The sequence below is a fragment of the Oncorhynchus gorbuscha genome, linkage group LG16 (assembly GCF_021184085.1).
Source record: "Oncorhynchus gorbuscha isolate QuinsamMale2020 ecotype Even-year linkage group LG16, OgorEven_v1.0, whole genome shotgun sequence".
In the NCBI taxonomy this organism is placed as follows: Eukaryota; Metazoa; Chordata; class Actinopteri; order Salmoniformes; family Salmonidae; genus Oncorhynchus; species Oncorhynchus gorbuscha.
The window spans coordinates 50,215,800-50,236,217 of record NC_060188.1 but is presented as its reverse complement, the minus strand read 5'-3'; the positions used below and the strand labels follow the sequence as shown (position 1 = coordinate 50,236,217).

Genomic DNA, 20,418 nt, shown 5'->3' with positions numbered 1-20,418 from the left:
CAGACTCGAAAATTAGCTCTGATGCATCCTGTTTCCATTGATCATCCTTGAGATGTTTCTGCAACTTGATTGGAGTCCACCTGTGGTAAACACAATTGATTGGACATGATTTGGAAAGGCACACACACCTGTCTATATAAGGTCCCACAGTTGACAGTGGATGTCAGAGCAAAAACCAAGAAATGGGGTCGACGGAATTGTCTGTAGAGCTCCGAGACAGGACTGTGTAGAGGCACAGACCTGGGGACGGGTAACAAAACATTTCTACAGCATTGAATGTCCCCAAGGACACAGTGGCCTTCATTCTTAAATGGAGGAAATATGGAACCACCAAGACTCTTCTTAGAGCTGGCTGCCCGGTCAAACTGAGCAACCAGGGGCCTTGGTCAGGGAGGTGACCAAGAACTTGGTGGTCACTTTGGAGTGCTGGAAGTTCCTCCCATCAGGCCTTTATGGTTGAGTGGCTAGACGGAAGACACTCCTCAGTAAAAGGCACATAACAGCCTGCTTGGAGTTTGCCAAAAGGCACCTAAAGGACTCTGACCATGAGAAACAAGATTTGCTGGTCTGACGAAACCAAGATTGAACTCTTTGGCCTGTATGCCATGCGCCACATCAATAGGAAACCTGGTACCATCCCTACGGTGAAGCATGGTGGTGGCAGCATCATGCTGTGGGGATGTTTTTCAGCGGGAGGGACTGGGAACCTAGTCAGGATCGAGGCAAAGATTAACAGAGTCCATAGAGATCCTTGATGAAAACCTGCTCCAGAGAGTTCAGACTGGCTGGACTTCAACCCAAGAAGAAGAGAGGCTGTAATTGCTACCAAAGGTGCTTCAACAAAGTACTGAGTAAAGGGTCTGAATACTTAAATGTGTAAATGGCAAATGTGTAAATGTGATATTTCAGTTTTTATATACATTAGCAAAGAAACTGAAGGGGTCTGACTACTTTCCGAATGCACTGTAACTGCTGTATTGGACTTAATTGCAATATTGTTTATGACGATACAATTCTAGAGGAATAAGTTGTGAAGCCTGTTCTCTCATTTCTGGTCAATTTAAATGTAAGCTGTATGTCCACCTATTGGTCAGACTAGGAAATTTGAAGCTTTAGTAAGAGTATTTTGTGATGTACAGTATTGAAGTGTCTTAGATGTCTCTGAATCTTTAGAGGAGAAGGGAGCGTAGACAAAGGGCTAGGTTTAGAGAAAGACAAAGATGGAGGAGCCAAGAGAGACCGCAGATGCAACGTCGCTTTTCACTTTGGCCCTTTTCAGTCCCCCAGCAGGTATGCAGCAAAGCAAACAGCTTGTTCGTTAAGAGTTTAAGTGACATTTCTGAATGCTAGCTAGTTAGCACCAGTCTGAAGTAGTTATGGGTGGTTTGCTGCTCACAGGGGAAGCTGGATGGAGGTGTGGGAGCTCATGTCTCAGGAGTGCAGGGATGAGGTCGTTCTGATTGACGGTGCCTGCCTCCTGGAAACCCTGGAAACATACTTGCGCAAACACAGGTTAGTTAGAGTAATGTTACTTATGTAATAACACCTTAATGTAACCTTAGACTGAAAATATATTTTACTACTACTTTACAGTGTTTTCCCTTTTCCTTCCCTCTTCCTTTCAGGTTCTGTACTGACTGCAAGAACAAGGTATTGAGAGCGTACAACATCCTGGTAGGGGAGCTGGACTGCACTAAAGAGAAGGGCTACTGCGCTGCCTTGTACGAGGGTATCCGCTGCTGCCCCCACGAGCGCCACGTCCATGTCTGCTGCGAGACGGACTTCATCGCCCACCTCCTGGGCCGGGCCGAGCCCGAGTTCACCGGAGGTTATGAGTATGTAAACTGATACTTTTTCTTATGTTCTATAAACGCGTAGTAAAGTATGATAAAATATGCCCGTATCCTTCTGATATACTAGCTTAGTTGTAGTTTTTCCATTACCTGTTTGTTTGCTTGTTAAAGACCATATAAACTCAGCAAAAAAAGAAACGTCCTCCCTGTCAACTGCGTTTATTTTCTGCCGACTTAACGTGTAAATATCTGTATCAACATAAGATTCAACAACTGAGACAAACTGAACAAATTCCACAGACATGTGACTAACAGAAATGGAATAATGTGTCCCTGAACAAAGGGGGATGGGGTTAAAATCAAAAGTAACAGTCAGTATCTGGTGTGGCCACCAGCTGCATTAAGTACTGCAGTGCATCTCCTCATGGACTGCACCAGATTTGCCAGTTCTTGCTGTGAGATGTTACCCCACTCTTCCACCAAGGCACCTGCAAGTTCCTGGACATTTCTGGGGGGAATGGCCCTAGCCCTCACCCTCCGATCCAACAGGTCCCAGACTTGCTCAATGGGATTGAGATCCAGGCTCTTCACTGGCCATGGCAGAACACTGACATTCCTGTCTTGCAGGAAATCATGCACAGAACGAGCAGTATGGCAGGTGGCATCGTCATGCTGGAGGGTCATGTCAGGATGAGCCTGCAGGAAGGGTACCACATGAGGGAAGAGGATGTCTTCCCTGTAACGCACAGCGTGGAGATTGCCTTCAATGACAACAAGTTCAGTCCGATGATGCTGTGACACACTGCCCCAGACCATGACGGACCCTCCATCTTCAAATCGATCCCACTACAGAGTACAGGCCCCGGTGTAACTCTCATTCCTTCTACGATAAACGTGAATCCGACCATCACCCCTGGTGAGACGAAACCGCAACTCGTCAGTGAAGAGCACTTGTCTGGTCCAGCAACGGTGGGTTTGTGTCCGTAGGCAACGACGTTGCCGGTGATGTAAGGCAGGTCCTCACCAGACAACAGGCCTACAAGCCCTCAGTCCAGCCTCTCTCAGCTTATGGCGGACAGTTTGATGGAGGGATTGTGCGTTCCTGGTGTGACTCGTGCAGTTGTTGCCATCCTGTACCTGTCCCGCAGGTGTGATGTTCGGATGTTCCGATCCTGTGCAGGTGTTGTTACACGTGGTCTGCCACTGCGAGGACGATCAGCTCTCCGTCCTGTCTCCCTGGAGCTCTGTCTTAGGCGTCTCACAGCACATCTGCAGTCCTCATGCCTCCTTGCAGTATGCCGAAGACGCGTTCACGCAGAGGAGCAGGGACCCTTGGCATCTTTCTTTTGTTGTTTTTCAGAGTCCGTAGAAAGGCCTCTTTAGTTTACTAAGTTTTCATAACTGTGACCTTAATTGCCTACCGTCTGTAAGCTGTTAGTGTCCTAATAGTGATAGCGGGACACCAGTCAACAACATCCGGTGAAATTGGAGGGCGCGCAATTCAAATAAATAATCGTAGTATTAAACATTCATGAACATACAATATATTGTATAATTTAAAAGCTTAAATTATTGTTAGTCTAACTACGTTGTCTGATTTTAAAAAGGCTTTACGGCGAAAGCATATCATTGTCTGAGGACGGCACTCCACAACATATTTTTCAACCAGCACAGGCTTCATAAAATCACAAATAGCAATTTTAAATAAATCACTTACTTTTTTGAAGGTCTTCCTCTGTTTGCAATCACAAGGGTCCCAGCTACAACATGACTGGTCGTTTTGTTAGATAAAATCCTTCTTTATATCCCAAAAAGTCATTATAATTGGCGCTATCGCTAAACTTCGTCCAAATAAGTCAAACAACGTTTCTATTTAATCCTCAGGTACTCAAATGTAAATGAGCTGTAATATTTCATATGGAAAGTAGTATGTTCAATAGGAAAGGAAAATTAGTATGTGGGCGCCCTCTCCCGCACGCACAGAAAGACTGATCTGTTCTTCTCACCAAAACTCCAAATACTTGTTAGTTTTTCAAAAAACGAGCCTGAAACCTTGAATAAAGACTGACCTCTTGTGGAAGCCAATAGGAATTGCTATCTGGGAGATGGATTTACATAGAAACAATAGGTTCCCATTATAAGAGCCTGGGAGCTCAAAAACAAATCAGAGTGGATTTTCGCCTGCCATATCAATTCTGTTAATTTCAGACATTTATTTGAACAGTTTTAGAAACTTCAAAATGTTTTCTATCCAATGCTACTAGTTATATGCATATCCTGGCTTCTGGGCCTGAGTAACAGGCAGTTTACTTTGGGCATGTCAGTTAGGCAGAAATTCAGGAAACTTGACCATATCCCAGAGGTTTTAATGACCGTTCCACTGCTGCATGTTCATTAATTGTTTATGGTTCATTGAACAAGCATGGGAAACTGTGTTTAAACCCTTTACAATGAAGATCTGTGAAGTTATTTGTATTTTTACGAATTATCTTTGAAAGACAGGGTCCTGAAAAGGGACGTTTGTTTTTTTGCTGAGTTTATAAGTAAAATGCTAATTTTCACAAAACTCCTGCCATCTGTTCTTAGACGTAGAGAGCGGCACGCTAAGACCATTGACATTGCTCAAGAGGAAGTGCTGACCTGCCTGGGCATCCACCTGTACGAGCGGCTGCACAGAATCTGGCTGAAGCTGAGGGCAGAGGAGCAAACCTGGCAGATGCTCTTCTACCTTGGCATTGATGCTCTACGCAAAAGTTTTGAGGTTTGTTTATTTATTTTTGTTTTTTATGATCAAATTATAAATTTTCCACCCAATAACGTACTAAAAAGAACACCAAATGAGCTGAGGTTTGTTATACACTGCCAGCTGCATGACATGATAACAAGTTGAAGTGACATGTATCAGACATTTGTTGATGGAAGTGATGTATTTTTTTAAGGATCCCCATTAGCAGCTTCTCTTCCTGGGGTCCAGAAACATTAAGGCAGTTATATACAAGAAATATTACATTTCATAACTTTTCACAACATGAAGTGTGTGCCCTCAGGCCATTACTCTACTACCACATATCTACAATACAAAATCCATGTGTGTAGAGTACATGTGTTGTGTATATCTCTTCACAGTTCCCGCTGTTCCATGAGGTGTATTTTTATCAGTAAAAAAAAAAATCTGATTCTACTGCTTGTATCAGTGACCTGATGTGGAATATAGAGTTCCATGTAGTCATTGCTCATTGCTCTATGTAGCAATGTCCCATAGTCTCTTCTGGTCTGGGGGATATGCGTGGGTGTCCGAGTTGTTTGATAGTAGTTTAAACAGACAGCTACTGCCTTCAACATGTCAATACTTTGACTTCATCAATACTTGTTTTTTTTATCTGTCCTTTAATTTGAGCCGTGAGAGATTGACATGCATATTAATGTTGGCTCTCCATGTACATTTACGGGCCAGCCGTGCTGCCCTGTTCTGAGCCAATTGTTATTTTCCTAACTCCATCTTTGTGGCACCTGACTACACGACTGAAAAGTAGTCCAGGTGCAACACAACTAGGGCCTGTAGGACCTGTCTTGTTGATAATGTTAAGGCAAAGCAGCACTTTATTATGGACAGACTTCTCCCCATCTTGTTTTGACCATGGCCGTTTACAACCCATGGTTACTCTAAGCAGTTTAGTCACCTCATTGTTCAATTCCCACATTATTCATTATTCATTTAGTTGAGGTTTAGTGAAGGATTTGTCCCCCCCCCCCAATTTTTATTTATTTATTAGGACAAATGTATTCCGTGCCTCCCATTCTGAAACTGACTGCAGCTCTTTGTTAAATGTTGCAGTGATTTCACTCGCTGTTGTATCTGAAGTGTTGTCATTCACATACATATATGTGTATATATGCTGGCTTTACTCAGCCATGTCATTAATAAAGATTGAAAAAAGTAAGGGGCCTAGACAGCTGCCCTGTGAAATTCCTGCTTCTATCTGGATTATGTTGGAGAGGCTTTCTTAAAAGAACACCCTCCGTTCTGTTAGACAGTTAACTCTTTATCCATAATATAGCACATAGCGCACTGATCGATAATGTCGAAAGCCGCACTGAAGTCTTAACAAGACAGCCCCCACAATCATCTATTTCTCTCAGCCAATCAAAGTCATTTGTGTAAGTGCTGTGCATGTTTGAATGTCCTTCCCTATAAGCATGCTGAAAGTCTGTTAATTTGTTTACTGTGAAATAGCATTGTATCTGGTCAAACTATTTTTTCCAGAAGTTTACTATGGGTTTATATCAGGCTGATTGGTCGGCTATTTGAGCCAGTAAAGTGGGCTTTACTATTCTTGGGTAGCATAATGGCTTTTGCTTCCCTCCAGGCCTGAGGGCGCACACTTTTCTAGCAGGCTTAAATTGAAGATATGGCAAATGGGAGTGGCAATATCATCTGCTATTAACATCAGTAATTTTCCATCTAGATTGTCAAACCCTTGTGGCTTGTCATTGTTGATAGACCACAATCATTTCTTCACCTCTTCCACACTTACCGTACGAAATTCAAAAGTACAATGCTTCTTTTATAATTTGGTCAGATAGACTTGGATGTGTAGTGTCAGCGTTTGTTGCTGGGATGTCATCCCTAAGTTTGCTTATCTTGCCAATGAAAAAATCAGTAAAGTAGTTTGCAATAGCAGTGGGTTTTGTGATGAATGAGCCATCTGATTCAATGAATGATGGAGTGAACTTTGCCTTTTTGGAAGAAAAAAACAAACATTTTAGGTGCTCCCAAGGTCTTGTCATGGAAATGACCACCAGGGACACTAGAAGTCAATCTTAAATGAGTCATTCTTTATTATCAGCATGCTGGAGAGGTTCCAACAAACTTAATGTACCAAGTAATACACGTCTGTGTAAGCAGCAGAGCTCCTGACAGACAAGTTTATATTTGCATGAATTAGCTTATTCAATATTCATCATTAAAGTTTGGTTCATGCATGTGACTGACCAATACCTCACGAGACTTCTTCTCTCCAAGCTGAGACCTTGAAGCTGAGACACCCTTTTCGGTTCTCAAAACAATTTTCTGGGCGTACTGCCAAATTGCTTATACTGATAGTGAGAATTCCTCCCAGGCATGATCGACAGAGGCACCCAAGGGAGTTAGAGGGACAAATAAGGTTACTTACATTGTGACTGCCAACAACCCTGGGATAATGTACATACGCAGCAGAATTACAACAACTCGGCGACACAATGGTAAAGATTATCTGAGCTGTGCTTGGGTCGTTGTTTCAACACAGCCTTGAGTCCAGGAGCTGATTTGGATGGACTCCGTCAATCCTGTAGAGCATCTTGTGTTTCCAGAAGGTGTCAAAGTTCTCAATAAATGTTATTCCAACAGAGCTACAGCAATCTTTTAGCCAGTTGTGTAATGCCATTGGCCTGCTGAATCTTTCACATCCGCGGCCCAACAATGGTACCGGAGCTGAAATAATTGGCCACAATCTTTCAGAGCTTGAATCAGTTCTTTAAAATCAATTGTCAGAGGTTCGGAGCTGTATTTTATGTTGTTTCCATCAGACACATGTACAGTGCCTTAAATATTCACACCTATTGTCTTTTTCCACATTTGGTTGTGTTACAGACCAGATTTAAAATGTATCAAGTTTAGATTTTTGTCACTGGCCTACATGCAATACCCCATAATGTCAAAGTGGAATTATGTATTTTGAAATTGTAACTAATTAATAAATGAAGCTGAAATGTCTTGAATAAATAAGTATTCAACCCCTTTGTTATGGCAAGCAAAAATAAATTCAGGAGTATAAATTTGCTTAAGTCATAAGTTGCATTTACTAAATCTGTGTGCAATAGTGTTTAACATTATTATTTTTTTAAATGATTACCTCATTTCTGTACTCCACATATGCAATTACCTGTAAGGTCCCTCAGTCAAGCAGTGAATTTCAAATACAGATTCAACCACAATGACGAGGGAGGTTCTCCCATGCCTCTCAAAGAATAGCACCTATTGCTATACTGAACAAAAGTATAAATGCAACATATATGAAGTGTTGGTCCCATGTTTCAGGAGCTGAAATGAAAGATCCAAGAAAAGCTTATTTCTCAAATGTTAACATTTGTTTATGTCCCTGAAAGTGAGCATTTCTCGTTTGCCAAGTTAATCCATCCACCTGTTGTGGCATATCAAGAAGCTGATTAAACGGCATGATCATTACACAGCTGCACCTTGTGCTGGGCCCAATTAAAAGGCCATGCTGACTGCAGGAATGTCCACCAGAGCTGTTTAAAATTAGTTCATTTTGCTACCAGCCACCTCCAACGTTATTTTTTTAAACAATTGGCAGTAGGTCCAACCGGCCTCATAACACCAGACCACGTGGACCACGCCAGCCCAGGTCATCCACATCTGGCTTTTTCACATGCTGGAACGTCTGAGACCAGCCACCCGGACAGCTGATGAAACTGTGGGTTTGCACAACTGAAGAATTTCTGCACAAACTGTCAGAAACCAACTCTGAGAAGCTCGTCTGCGTGCCTCTCGTCCTCACCAGGGTCTTCACCTGACTTGCAGTTCGACATTGTAACCAACTTCAGTGGGAAAATGCTCACCTTCGATGGCCACTGGTACACTGGAGAAGTGTACTCTTCACGGATGAATCCTGGTTTCAACTGTGCTGGACAGATGGCAGACGGTGTGTATATCATCGCGTTTGTGACCGGTATGCTGATGTCAACATTGTGAACAGAGTGCCTCGGTGGCAGTGGGGTTATGGTATGGACAGTTATAAACTATGGACAACGAACACAATTACATTTTATCGATGGCAATTTTAATGCACAGGGATACCTGGAAGAGATCCTGGAGGCCCATAGTCATGCCATTAATTCGCCGCCATCATGTTTCAGCATGATAACGCACAGCCCCATGTCTCAAAGACCTGCACACAATTCCTGGAAGCTGAAAATGTCAGTTCTTCCATGGCCTGTATATTCACCAGACATATCACCTGTTGAGCATGTTTTGGATGCTATGGATCGATGTGTACGACAGCGGGTTCCAGTTCCCGCCAATATCCAGCAACTTCACACAGCCATTGACGAGGAGTGGGACAACATTCCATAGGCCACAATAAACATCCTAATCAACTCTAAGCGAAGAAGATGTCACACAGCATGAGGCAAATGCTCTTCACCAGATACTGGCTGGTTTAAATATATATTTTTTATTAAGGTATCTGTGACCAACAGATGCATATCTGTTTTCCAGTCATGTGAAATTCATAGATTAGGGCATAATTAATTCATTTAACCTGTAGTGACACCCCATCCCGTGAACGGGACCGTTGTCATCATCTGACACTAATTAGCATAATGCAACGGACATAAATCTTACTAGAAAATAATCCTATTCATGAAAATCACAAGTGAAATATATTGGAACACAGCTTAGCCTTTTGTTAATCACCCTGTCATCTCAGATTTTCTAATTATGCTTTACAGCCAACGCTAGACAAAGCATTTGTGTAAGTTTATCATCGCCTAGCATAGCATTATGCCTTGCTAGCAGCAGGCAACCTTGTCACGGAAATCAGAAAAGCAATCAAATTCAATCGTTTACCTTTGAACTTCGGGTGTTTTCACTCACGAGACTCCCCGATAGACAGCCAAAGTTCATTTTTTTCCCCAAAAGATTATTTTTCTGGGCGAAATAGCTCTGTTTGTTCTTCACGTTTGACTGAGAAATCGCCCGAAATTGTGGTCACCACAACCCCGAAAAATATTCCAAATTAGCTCCATAATATCGACAGAAACATGGCAAACGTTGTTTAGAATCCATCCTCAAGGTGTTTTTCTAATATCTATTCGATAATATATCCGTTGGGACAATTCGTTTTTCAGTAGGACCGATTGGAATAATGGCTACCTCTGTATTTTACGCGAGAATCTCTCTCGGAGCCACCATGTGACCACTTACGCAATGTGGCCGCCTACGGCTATTCTTCAACAGAAATGCGTAAATCTACGTCACAATGCTGTAGACACCTTGGGGAATACGTAGAAAGCATAAGCTCGTTGATGGTACATTCACAGCTGAATAGGGAGTCATTGGAACGCAGTGCTTTCAAAACCTGGGGCACTTCCAGATTGTATTTTTCTCAGGCTTTCGCCTGCAACATCAGTTCTGTTATACTCAGACAATATCTTTACATTTTTGTAAACGTTAGTGTTTTCTATCCAAAGCTGTCAATACCGTGTGGCAAAAAAGTATTTAGTCAGCCACCAATTGTGCAAGTTTTCCCACTTAAAAAGATGAGAGGCCAGTAATTTTCATCATAGGTACACTTCAACTATGACAGACAAAATGAGAAATAAAAATCCAGAAAATCACATTGTAGAATTTTTTTAAAATTAATTTATTTGCAAATTATGGTGGAAAATAAGTATTTTGTGAATAACAAAAGTTTCTCAATACTTTGTTATATACCCTTTGTTGGCAATGACAGAGGTCAAACATTTTCTGTAATTCTTCACAAGGTTTTCACATACTGTTTCTGGTATTTTGGCCCATTCCTCCATGCAGATCTCCTCTAGAGCAGTGATGTTTTGGGGCTGTTGCTGGGCAACACGGACTTTCAACTCCCTCCAAAGATTTTCTATGGGGTTGAGATCAGGAGACTGGCTAGGCCACTCCAGGACCTTAATGCTTCTTACGAAGCCACTTCTTCGTCGCCCGGGGGGGTGTGTTTGGGATCATTGTCATGCTGAAAGACCCAGCCACGTTTCATCTTCAATGCCCTTGCTGATGGAAGGAGGTTTTCACTCAAAATCTCACGATACATGGCCCCATTCATTCTTTCCTTTACACGGATCAGTCGTCCTGGTCCCTTTGCAGAAAAACAGCCCAAAAGCATGTTTCCACCCCCATGCTTCACAGTAGGCATGGTGTTCTTTGGCTGCAACTCAGCATTCTTTGTCCTCCAAACACGACGAGTTGAGTTTTTACCAAAAAATTATATTTTGGTTTCATCTGACCATATGACATTCTCCCAATCTTCTTCTGGATCATCCAAATGCTCTCTAGCAAACTTCAGACGGGCCTGGACATGTACTGGCTTAAGCAGGGGGACACGTCTGGCACTGCAGGATTTGAGTCCCTGGCGGCATAGTGTGTTACTGATGGCAGGCTTTGTTACTTTGGTCCCAGCTCTCTGCAGGTCATTCACTAGGTACCCCTGTGTGGTTCTGGGATTTTTGCTCACCGTTCTTGTGATCATTTTGACCCCACGGGGTGAGATCTTGCGTGGAGCCCCAGATTGAGGGAGATTATCAGTGGTCTTGTATGTCTTCCATTTCATAATAATTGCTCCCACAGTTGATTTCTTCAAACCAAGCTGCTTACCTATTGCAGATTCAGTCTTCCCAGCCTGGTGCAGGCCTACAATTCTGTTTCTGGTGTCCTTTAACAGCTCTTTGGTCTTGGCCATAGTGGAGTTTGGAGTGTGACTGTTTGAGGTTGTGGACACTTGTCTTTTATACTGATAACAAGTTCAAACAGGTGCCATTAATACAGGTAACGAGTGGAGGACAGAGGAGCCTCTTAAAGAAGAAGTTACAGGTCTGTGAGAGCCAGAAATCTTGCTTGTTTGTAGGTGACCAAATACTTATTTTCCACCATAATTTGCAAATAAATAAATAAAAAATCCTACAATGTGATTTTCTGGAATTTTTTTTTCTTATTTTGTCTGTCATAGTTGAAGTGTACCTATGATGAAAATTACAGGCCTCATCTTTTTAAGTGCGAGAAATTGCACAATTGGTGGCTGACTAAATACTTTTTTGCCCCACTGTATATGCATATTCTAGCATCTTTTCCTGACAAAATATCCCGTTCAAAAACGGGAACGTTTTTTTTTTTCTTCCAAAAATGAAAATACTGCCCCCTAAGACCAAGAGGTTTAGGAAATCAATCAATTTAAATGAACTGTAACAGGGGCTCATAAGTATGCATTTCACTGTAAGGTCTACACCTGTTGTATATGCATGCATGTGACTAATAACATTTGATTTGAGCAGTATCTTAGATTTTTGTTCAGGGTAGAGGTGTTTTTAAAACAATATATAAAAAAATCTCACATTGAATATCCCCTTAAGCATGGTAAAGTTATTAATTACACCGGATGGTGTATCAATAGACCCAGTCACTACAAAGATGCAGGCGTCCTTCCTTACTACGTTGCCGGAGAGGAAGGAAACTGCTTGGGGAGTTCACAATGAGGCCAATGGTGATTTTTAAAACCAGTTAGAATTTAATGGTTGTGATAGGAGAAATGAGGATGGCTCAACATTGTAAAAGTAACGTCCCTTTTTAAGGACCCTGTCTTTCAAAGATCATTTGTAAAAATCCAAATAACTTCAGATCTTCATTGTAAAGGGTTTAAACACTGTTTCCCATGCTTGTTCAATGAACCATATACAAGTTATGAAAATGCAGCTGTGGAACGGTCGTTAAGACACTTACGGCTTGCAGACGGTAGGCAATTAAGGTCACAGTTATGAAAACTTAGGACACGAAAGAGGCCTTTCTACAGACTCTGAAAAACACCAAAAGAAAGATGCCTGCTCATCTGTGTGAACGTGCCTTAGGCATGCTGCAAGGAGGCATGAGGACTGCAGATGTGGTCAGGGCAATACATTGCAATGTCTGTACTGCGAGACACCTAAGACAGCGCTACAGGGAGACCGGACAGACGGCTGATCATCCTCGCAGTGGCAGACCATCGGTACATCCGAACATCACACCTGTGGGACAGGTACAGGATGCAACAACAACTGCCTGAGTTACACCAGGAACACACAATCCCTCCATCAGAACCATCAGGTTCTCACCCAAGATTTGACAGTACATGGCCCTGTCCATCGTCCCTTTGATGCTGTGAAGTTGTCCTGTCCCCTTAGCAGAAAAACACCCCCAAAGCATAATGTTTCCACCATGTTTGACGGTGGGGATGGTGTTCTTGGAATCATTCAGATGTTCATTGGCATGTATATGTGCGGCGCTGCAGGATTTCAGTCCTTCACGACGTAGTGTGTTACCAATTGTTTTCTTGGTGACTATGGTCCCAACTGCCTTGATCATTGCCAAGATCCTCCCGTGTAGTTCTGGGCTGATTCCTCACCGTTCTCATGATCATTGCAACTCCACGAGGTGAGATCTTGCATGGAGCCCCAGGCCGAGGGTGATTGACAGTTGTTTTGTGTTTCTTCCATTTGCGAATAATTGCCACCAACTGTTGTCACCTTCTCACCAAGCTGTTTGGCGATGGTCTTGTAGCCCATTCCAGCCTTGTGTATGTCTACAATCTTGTCCCTGACATCCTTGGAGAGCTCTTTGGTCTTAGCCATGGTGGAGAGTTTGGAATCTGATTGATTGCTTCTGTGGACAGGTGTCTTTTATACAGGTAACAAACTGAGATTGGGAGCACTCCCTTTAAGAGTGTGCTCCTAATCTCAGCTCGTTACCTGTATAAAAGACACCTGGGAACCAGAAATCTTTCTGATTGAGAGGGGGTCAAATACTTATTTCCCTCATTAAAATGCAAATCAATTTATAACATTTGACATGTGTTTTTCTGGATATTTTTGTTGTTATTCTGTCTCTCACTGTTCAAATAAACCTACCATTTTAAAATGATAGACTGATCATTTCTTTGTCAGTGGGCAAACGTACAAAATCAGCAGGGGATCAAATACTTTTTCCCTCACTGTGTGTATTGAGTCAACATTCAACCTTTTTTTTTTATTTAGACAAATAATTTTCACTATAACAACCTGTTAACACCCATTTCCCCAGATGGCGGTGGAGAAGGTGCAAGGCATCAGTCGTCTGGAGCAGCTGTGTGAAGAGCTGTCGGAAGAGGAGAGGGCCAAGGAGCTGAAGCAGGAGAAGAAGAGGCAGAAGAAGAAGAACAGGCGAAAAAACAAGTGCGGCTTCAACATGTCCGACGGCAAGGAGAAGAGCCTGGATGAGGTAATGTTTTTCTCCACTCTTACACACGACAGGAGTACAGTATGACAACAGGGAAATGCCAGTGAGTCTGTTTTAGGAAACTGTCCCCACATGCCCTTGTCCGGCATACTTGTTCCGCATTCTGTGGTGAACCTTATCCAGGCTCTTCATTATCAAGCTAACCATGTTATTACCAGATTACTAAAGCATTCTATTTGTGACCTTTTTATTATTCACACACTCAGTGTTTGGCATCCATAGTGTTTGGCATCCGTAGGTTTAAATAGCAACTAATGGCTTTCAAATGGTCATACAGTGTTTGTAAGTCCACAATTCTCCCTGCCCATAACACTGCCACTTAGGGCTGAACAGATTTAGTTCACTGGTTGATTTGTATATTTTTATTTATTTATTTGCTCCTGAGTGGCGCAGCGGTCTAAGGCACCGCATCTCAGTGCAAGAGGTGCCATTACAGTCACTGGTTCAAATCCTGGCTGTATCACATCCGTCTGTGATTGGGAGTCCCATAGGGGTGTCGCACAATTGGCTCAGCGTCTTCCAGGTTTGGCCGTGGTAGGCCGTCTTTGTAAATAATTTGTTCTAAACTGACTTGCCGAGTTAAATAAATAAAACATTTAAGTTATGTTTTATTTTTTACTTTTTGGGTTGTCGATATGCTTTTAATCGACAAAGTTTTTTATTGTCCGAGCAGTCACATATGTATTCTTTTTGTTATGGCACTTGATGCTTGTCTGAGTGGACTAAACCATTGCGGAGGCCTCGGGATGCCACACCAGTAGTAGGCCTACATTTACCGTTAATTCCAATAATTTCTCATTTACGTTTGTTTGGTTACTGTCTTTTCTGTTAATACATAAAATAGGCCTAGGCGACCTGGCCTGCGTGCAAATATAAGCCTTTAAATGTGCCTGTCTGGGGATCTGATGGTGTTTTCTGATTTGTCTTAACTCTCTAACACTGTGGAGCTTCTCAAAGTAATTTATTTGCCTCAAACGGCAAGTAAACAAAGTCTTTTTACATCCATTGAGAATGACAATAGTCCCTCAACGTACCGATTTGAAAAATCTTTCCAGCCCTCTCCTTTTCATAACAACTCATTATGAAAGGGGGGAAAAGTTGTGCTCTAATCTGGTGGAAACGTCATAAAATAGTCCTACCTAATTACTTCTTATCCCTTGCGCAAACAGCTGTGTCTGTCAGGAGCTCACTGGCGCTGGAAACTGAGGGCCCAGAATATTTTATACTATGTTGTAAGTTTGCAGGACCAAGTTTACAGTTGATAAAAATGTTCAAGTTCCTTACAGACAGGCCATGCGTAGCACATGACATTGGCTTTGAGATATGATGACTTGATTGTAAATTAAACTGTTCCATGGAAATGTGCATATGAAAAACATAACTGGCCTGCAAATCAGTAGAAATGGTATGATGAATTGGCACTCTAAATGGAAAAGACCTCTGGTGTCGCCGAATTACCAGACACTTCTGGAGCATTAAGGCAGAAGGTCAGGAACAGGGCACTAATTCACAAAACACTTATTGCGCAAAAATGTAAGGTTGTTAATTAAGAGAAAAAAATAGGAAGTTCATAACATAGTCAGTTCAATTCCCCAACAATATTTTAAGATTGAATGATTTTCTCACGAATTTCTCAAATATCATCTTATAAATGTTAAGATGTTTGTTGCTAGGCAACTGTTTTAGGTAGCTAGCAATGCCAATCTTGTTAGCATATTTCTTACTGAGATTACTGTTCTAAAACATGTTCTTGGATTTAAAATAATCAATACTGAAACTTTCAGAAGACGTTTGAGTGAATTGAACATGTTCAATTGCCTTCATGAACTTTTTCTCTCACTGCCCTGAGTTTAAGACAAAGGGTTTAACTATCTCGGAATTAACAACATTTCCAATAAGTTTATTTTCAAGAATCAAATTTCTTAACTTTTTGCTTAAGGAGAAACATAAGAAATAGCGCAAGAAAATGTCTAAGAACCTTTTGGAGGAATAGCAACTTTGCATAACTTAAGTCTACAGTAAAGAAGAAATTGCTTTTAAGAAGGTTTTGTGAATCTGGGCCCAGGTTTTTTTCTTCTGATTAGGCGATATTAATCTCTGGCTCCCTCTAATTTGCATTTAAGCACTGTGATTTAAAAATGATCAGACAAGCTCAGTAGCCTGCACATAGTTGATTTTTATTAAAATGTGGGGTGTGTCTATATATGGAAAAATACATGTTACAAAATATAGACCAATCAATTAGTCGAAAGAACAGACGACTCGGTCGACCAAGATTGTTTTTGTCTGGGACAGCCCTACTGCCACCCCTTTCTGTGGTCATCCCATTAACAATAATATAATACTGTTCTGACATACTATGCTCCCCCATACAGCCTTCATTAGAGTCTGTGGAGAGAAGAGGCTGCAAGGCCTGTGGAAGCCCAGATGTGGAGGGTCATGTCGGCTGTGTGGAGGTGGTCGTCACCAGCAACGAGAGCACTACTTCCTGCAGCTGTCCAGATGGCACCGTTCCCAAAGTCAAGAAAGGTAAAGCTGCCACCAATATCCAACCATCACCTAAGACCAGATACCTGACCCTGGGTAAGATCAATCTTACCTATGATGGCTAATACTGAAATGTATTTGTTTTATTTTTACCGAGTATACAAAACATTAAGAACACCTGCTTTTTCCATGACACACCAGTGGTTCCCAAACTGTGGGGTAAAGAGATTAACAAATGCAACCACAACAAAAAATCACTGAACTAGTCATTTTCCTTTTTTTGCGTCTATGGGCGTAGTTTAAAAGCTGATTTAATAGTGGGGGCAGTCAATATTTTTTTAACTCGTTGACCACCTCCCCAAATTGGTGCAAATTTTCGAACTAGCTACCCTGTTCTCAGAGTCTCCGACACAATTTAGCTAAATATTGGCGGATTTAACAAAAATAAAGACAATCCAACCAATAATGAGGGTGAATCTACAACTGATGAACCGCCATCTGATAATGACACTGGTGGGAGAGGCTGGTGGGAGAGACCCTAATGCCAGTGGGAAAGAAGCGCGTGGATAAGCTGACCCTCAAATTCAGCAAAGCTACAGAATTATCAAGATGATTACATGCAGTATGGTTTCACATGTCATGGTCAATGGGGATCCACATCCAAAATGTGTTGTGGATGTGATAGCAAACTACAGTTTGAAGCCAGTGAAATTGAAGAGGCATTTACAGTGTGTGGGTGTGACACACACAACACACAACGCACACCGATAAACCTGTGGATTTTTTTCCATCACAAAGACCAAGATTTTCTTGGCCAAAAGCAGGTATTAAACGCACAGTGATTTATAACAGTACCAGTCAAAAGTGTGGACACCTACTCATTAAAGGGTTTTTGTTTTTACTATTTTCTTCATTGTAGAATAATGGTGAAGACATCAAAACTATGAAATAACACATATGGAATCATGTAGCAACCAAAACTGTTAAACAAATCCAAATTAATTTTAGATTCTTCAAAGTAGCCACGATGACAGCTTGGCATTCTCTCAACCAGTTTCATGAGTTAATAACCTGGAGTGCTTTTCCAACAGTCTTGAAGGAGCACTTGTTGGCTGCTTTTCTTTCCACTCTGCCGTCCAACTCATCCCAAACCATCTCCATTGGGTTGAGGTCAGATGATTGTGGAGACCAGGTCATCTGATGCAGCACTCCATCACTCTCCTCCTTGGTCAAATAACCCTTATACAGCCTGGAGGTGTGTTGGGTCATTGTACAATCGAAAAACAAATGATAGTCCCACTAAGCGCAAACCAGATGGGATGGCGTATCGCTGAAGAATGCTGTGGTAGCCATGCTGGTTAAGTGTGCTTTGAATTCTAAATAAATCACTGACTGTGTCACCAGCAATCACACCACCACCTCCATGCTTCATGGTGGGAACCACACATATGGAGATCATCCGTTCATCTACTCTGCGTTCATCTACTCTGCGCAAAGACACGGCGGTTGGAACCAAAAATCTCATTTAGACTCGTCAGACTAAAGGACAGATTTCCACCGGTCTAATGTCCATTGCTTGTGTTTCTTGGTCCAAGCAAGTCTCTTCTTATTATTGGTGTCCTTAATTGTGGTTTCTTTGCAGCAATTTGACCATGAAGACCTGATTCACGCAGTCTCATCTGAACAGTTGATGTTGAGATGTGTCTGTTACATGAACTCTGAAGGATTTATTTGGGCTGCTATCTGAGGTGCAGTTAACTCTAATGAACTTATCCTCTGCAGCAGAGGTAACTCTGGGTCTTCCTTTCCTTTGACGGTCCTCATGAGAGCCAGTTTCATCATAGCGCTGATTTTTGCAACTGCTCTTGAAGAAACTTTAAAACTTCTTGACATTTTCATGATTGACAGACCTAAATGTCTTAAAGAAATTATGGACCGTTGTTTCTCTTTGCTTATTTGAGCTGTTCTTGACATAATATTGACTTGGTCTTTTACCAAATAGGGCTTTTCTGTATACCACACCTACCTTGTCACAACACAACTGAATGACTCAAATGCATTATTAAAAATATTCCACAAATTAACTTTTAATAAGGCACACCTGTTAATTGAAATGCATTCCAGGTGACTACCTCATGTAGCTGGTTGAGAGAACGCAGAGTGTGCAAAGCTCTCAAGGCAAAAGGTGGCTACTTGGAAGAATCTCATATGAAAATATATTTGATTTGTTTAATACTTGTGGTTACTACATGATTCCATGTGTTATTTCAGTGTAGAAAAATTGTAAAAAAATAAAGAGAAATTAGGTGTACAAACTTTTGACTAATACTGTATATTGCATGCAGCTCAGCTTCTCGTATCATCAGATACTGCTATGACGGGCAACTACATGAAGATGTGTTAATTTGCAGTGCACTTGAGGGGACATGCACTGGACAGGATATATTCAACTGGCTTGATGAGGAGGGGTATGTTAGGAGATGTGTGCACAGATAGGGCTGGTTCTATGATGGGTTAACATAAGGGTCTGAAGGAAAAGGTACAAGCCATTGCACCACACGTAGTATTCACTCATTATGTTATACACAGGGAAGATCTTTCTTCCAAGGCCCTTGATAAATGGGCTTAGTAGCGTGCTTCAAACGGTAATAAAAATAGTGAACTTCATAAAGGCAAGCCCCATGAATACCAGACTATTTGCTGTCCTGTGCCAAGAAATGGGATCTGAGCACAAATGATTACTGCTGCATACTGAGATCAGGTGGGTCTCGCGAGGTAAAGTGCTGCTGCGTCTATTTGAAATGAGATGAGGTAAGCCTATTCCTACTGAATATGCAGAATGCCTGACTGATCCTAAATGACTGTCAAACCTAGCCTACTTTGCAGAATTAATTGATAGAATTAATGGACTTAACATGACACTACAAGGCCCAAATACCAACATTGTCATAAGCCCGACAAAGTTGAGGGGTTTGTGAAGAAGCTGACGCACTGGGCAGTATGAAGGGAGTGTGGAGATCGAAAATTAACTGCACCTGGATGATGCCACAAAGGCAAGGATCGTTCATCACCTCCGAGGACTTATTGGACATTGCTGGAGGTACTTTCAATAGGAGAAGCACAAAAACAACTGGAACCGACAACCATTCATTGCCATCGCTGGCAGCTACCTGTCATCGGAGCTACAGGACTCCCTCTTGGACCTGTCCAGTGACAAGACCCTGCTGGAGGAATTTGGGCTGTCAATCGCAGGAGAATACCCGGAATTATCTGAAATCACGTTGGATAAATTGAGGAGTATACAACCTCAGTCACCGACTTCATCAATAAGTGGATCGACGACGTTGTCCCCACATGTACATATCCCAACCAGTAACCATGGATTACAGGCAACATTGCACCGAGCTAAAGGCTAGAGCTGCTGCTTTCAAGGGCTATGCCCTCAGACAAACCATCAATACAGGACTAGGATTGAATGCTAGTGCACTCAATGCTAGAATGCTAGTGCATGCTTGTTGGATGTGGCAGGGCTTGCAAACTATTTAGAGCTGCCCAGTGTCGCGAGCCTACCAGACTAGCTAAATGCCTTTTTTATGCTCTCTTCGAGGCAAGCAACACTGAAGTATGCATGAGAGCACCAGCTGTTCTGGACGACAGTGTGATCACGCTCTCCATAGCCAATGTAAGTAAGCAAGACCTTTAAACAGGTCAACATTCACAAGGCCGCAGGGCCAGATGGATTACCTGGATGTGTACTCAGAGCATGCCCGGACCAACTGGCAAGTGTCTTCACTGGCATTTTCAACCTGACCATGTGTGTAATACCTACATGTTTCAAGCAGACCACCATAGTCCCTATGCCCAAGAACACAAAGGCAACCTGCCTAAATGACTACAGACCCGTAGCACTCACGTCCGTAGGCATGAAATGCTTTGAAAGGCTGGTAATGGCTCACATCAACACCATTATCCCAGAAACCCTAGACCCACTACAATTTGCATACCACCCAACAGATCCACAGATGATGCCATCTCTATTGCACTCCACACTGCCCTTTCCCACCTGAACAAAAGGAACAC

General features: G+C 42.1%; 1 protein-coding gene across 4 annotated transcripts in view; it reads left to right on the top strand.

Moving 5' to 3' along the window:
- The window catches only part of LOC123999730 (gametogenetin-binding protein 2-like), a 51,870-nt gene that overhangs the window by 25,013 nt on the left and 6,439 nt on the right, over positions 1 to 20,418 (top strand). For all 4 annotated transcript variants that reach the window (XM_046305759.1, XM_046305760.1, XM_046305756.1 and 1 more), the window contains 5 exons: positions 1,399 to 1,512; positions 1,626 to 1,835; positions 4,380 to 4,554; positions 13,657 to 13,833; positions 16,227 to 16,380. In XM_046305759.1, the coding sequence (XP_046161715.1) occupies positions 1,399 to 1,512; positions 1,626 to 1,835; positions 4,380 to 4,554; positions 13,657 to 13,833; positions 16,227 to 16,380 (830 nt within the window). The remainder of the gene's footprint in view (positions 1 to 1,398; positions 1,513 to 1,625; positions 1,836 to 4,379; positions 4,555 to 13,656; positions 13,834 to 16,226; positions 16,381 to 20,418) is intronic.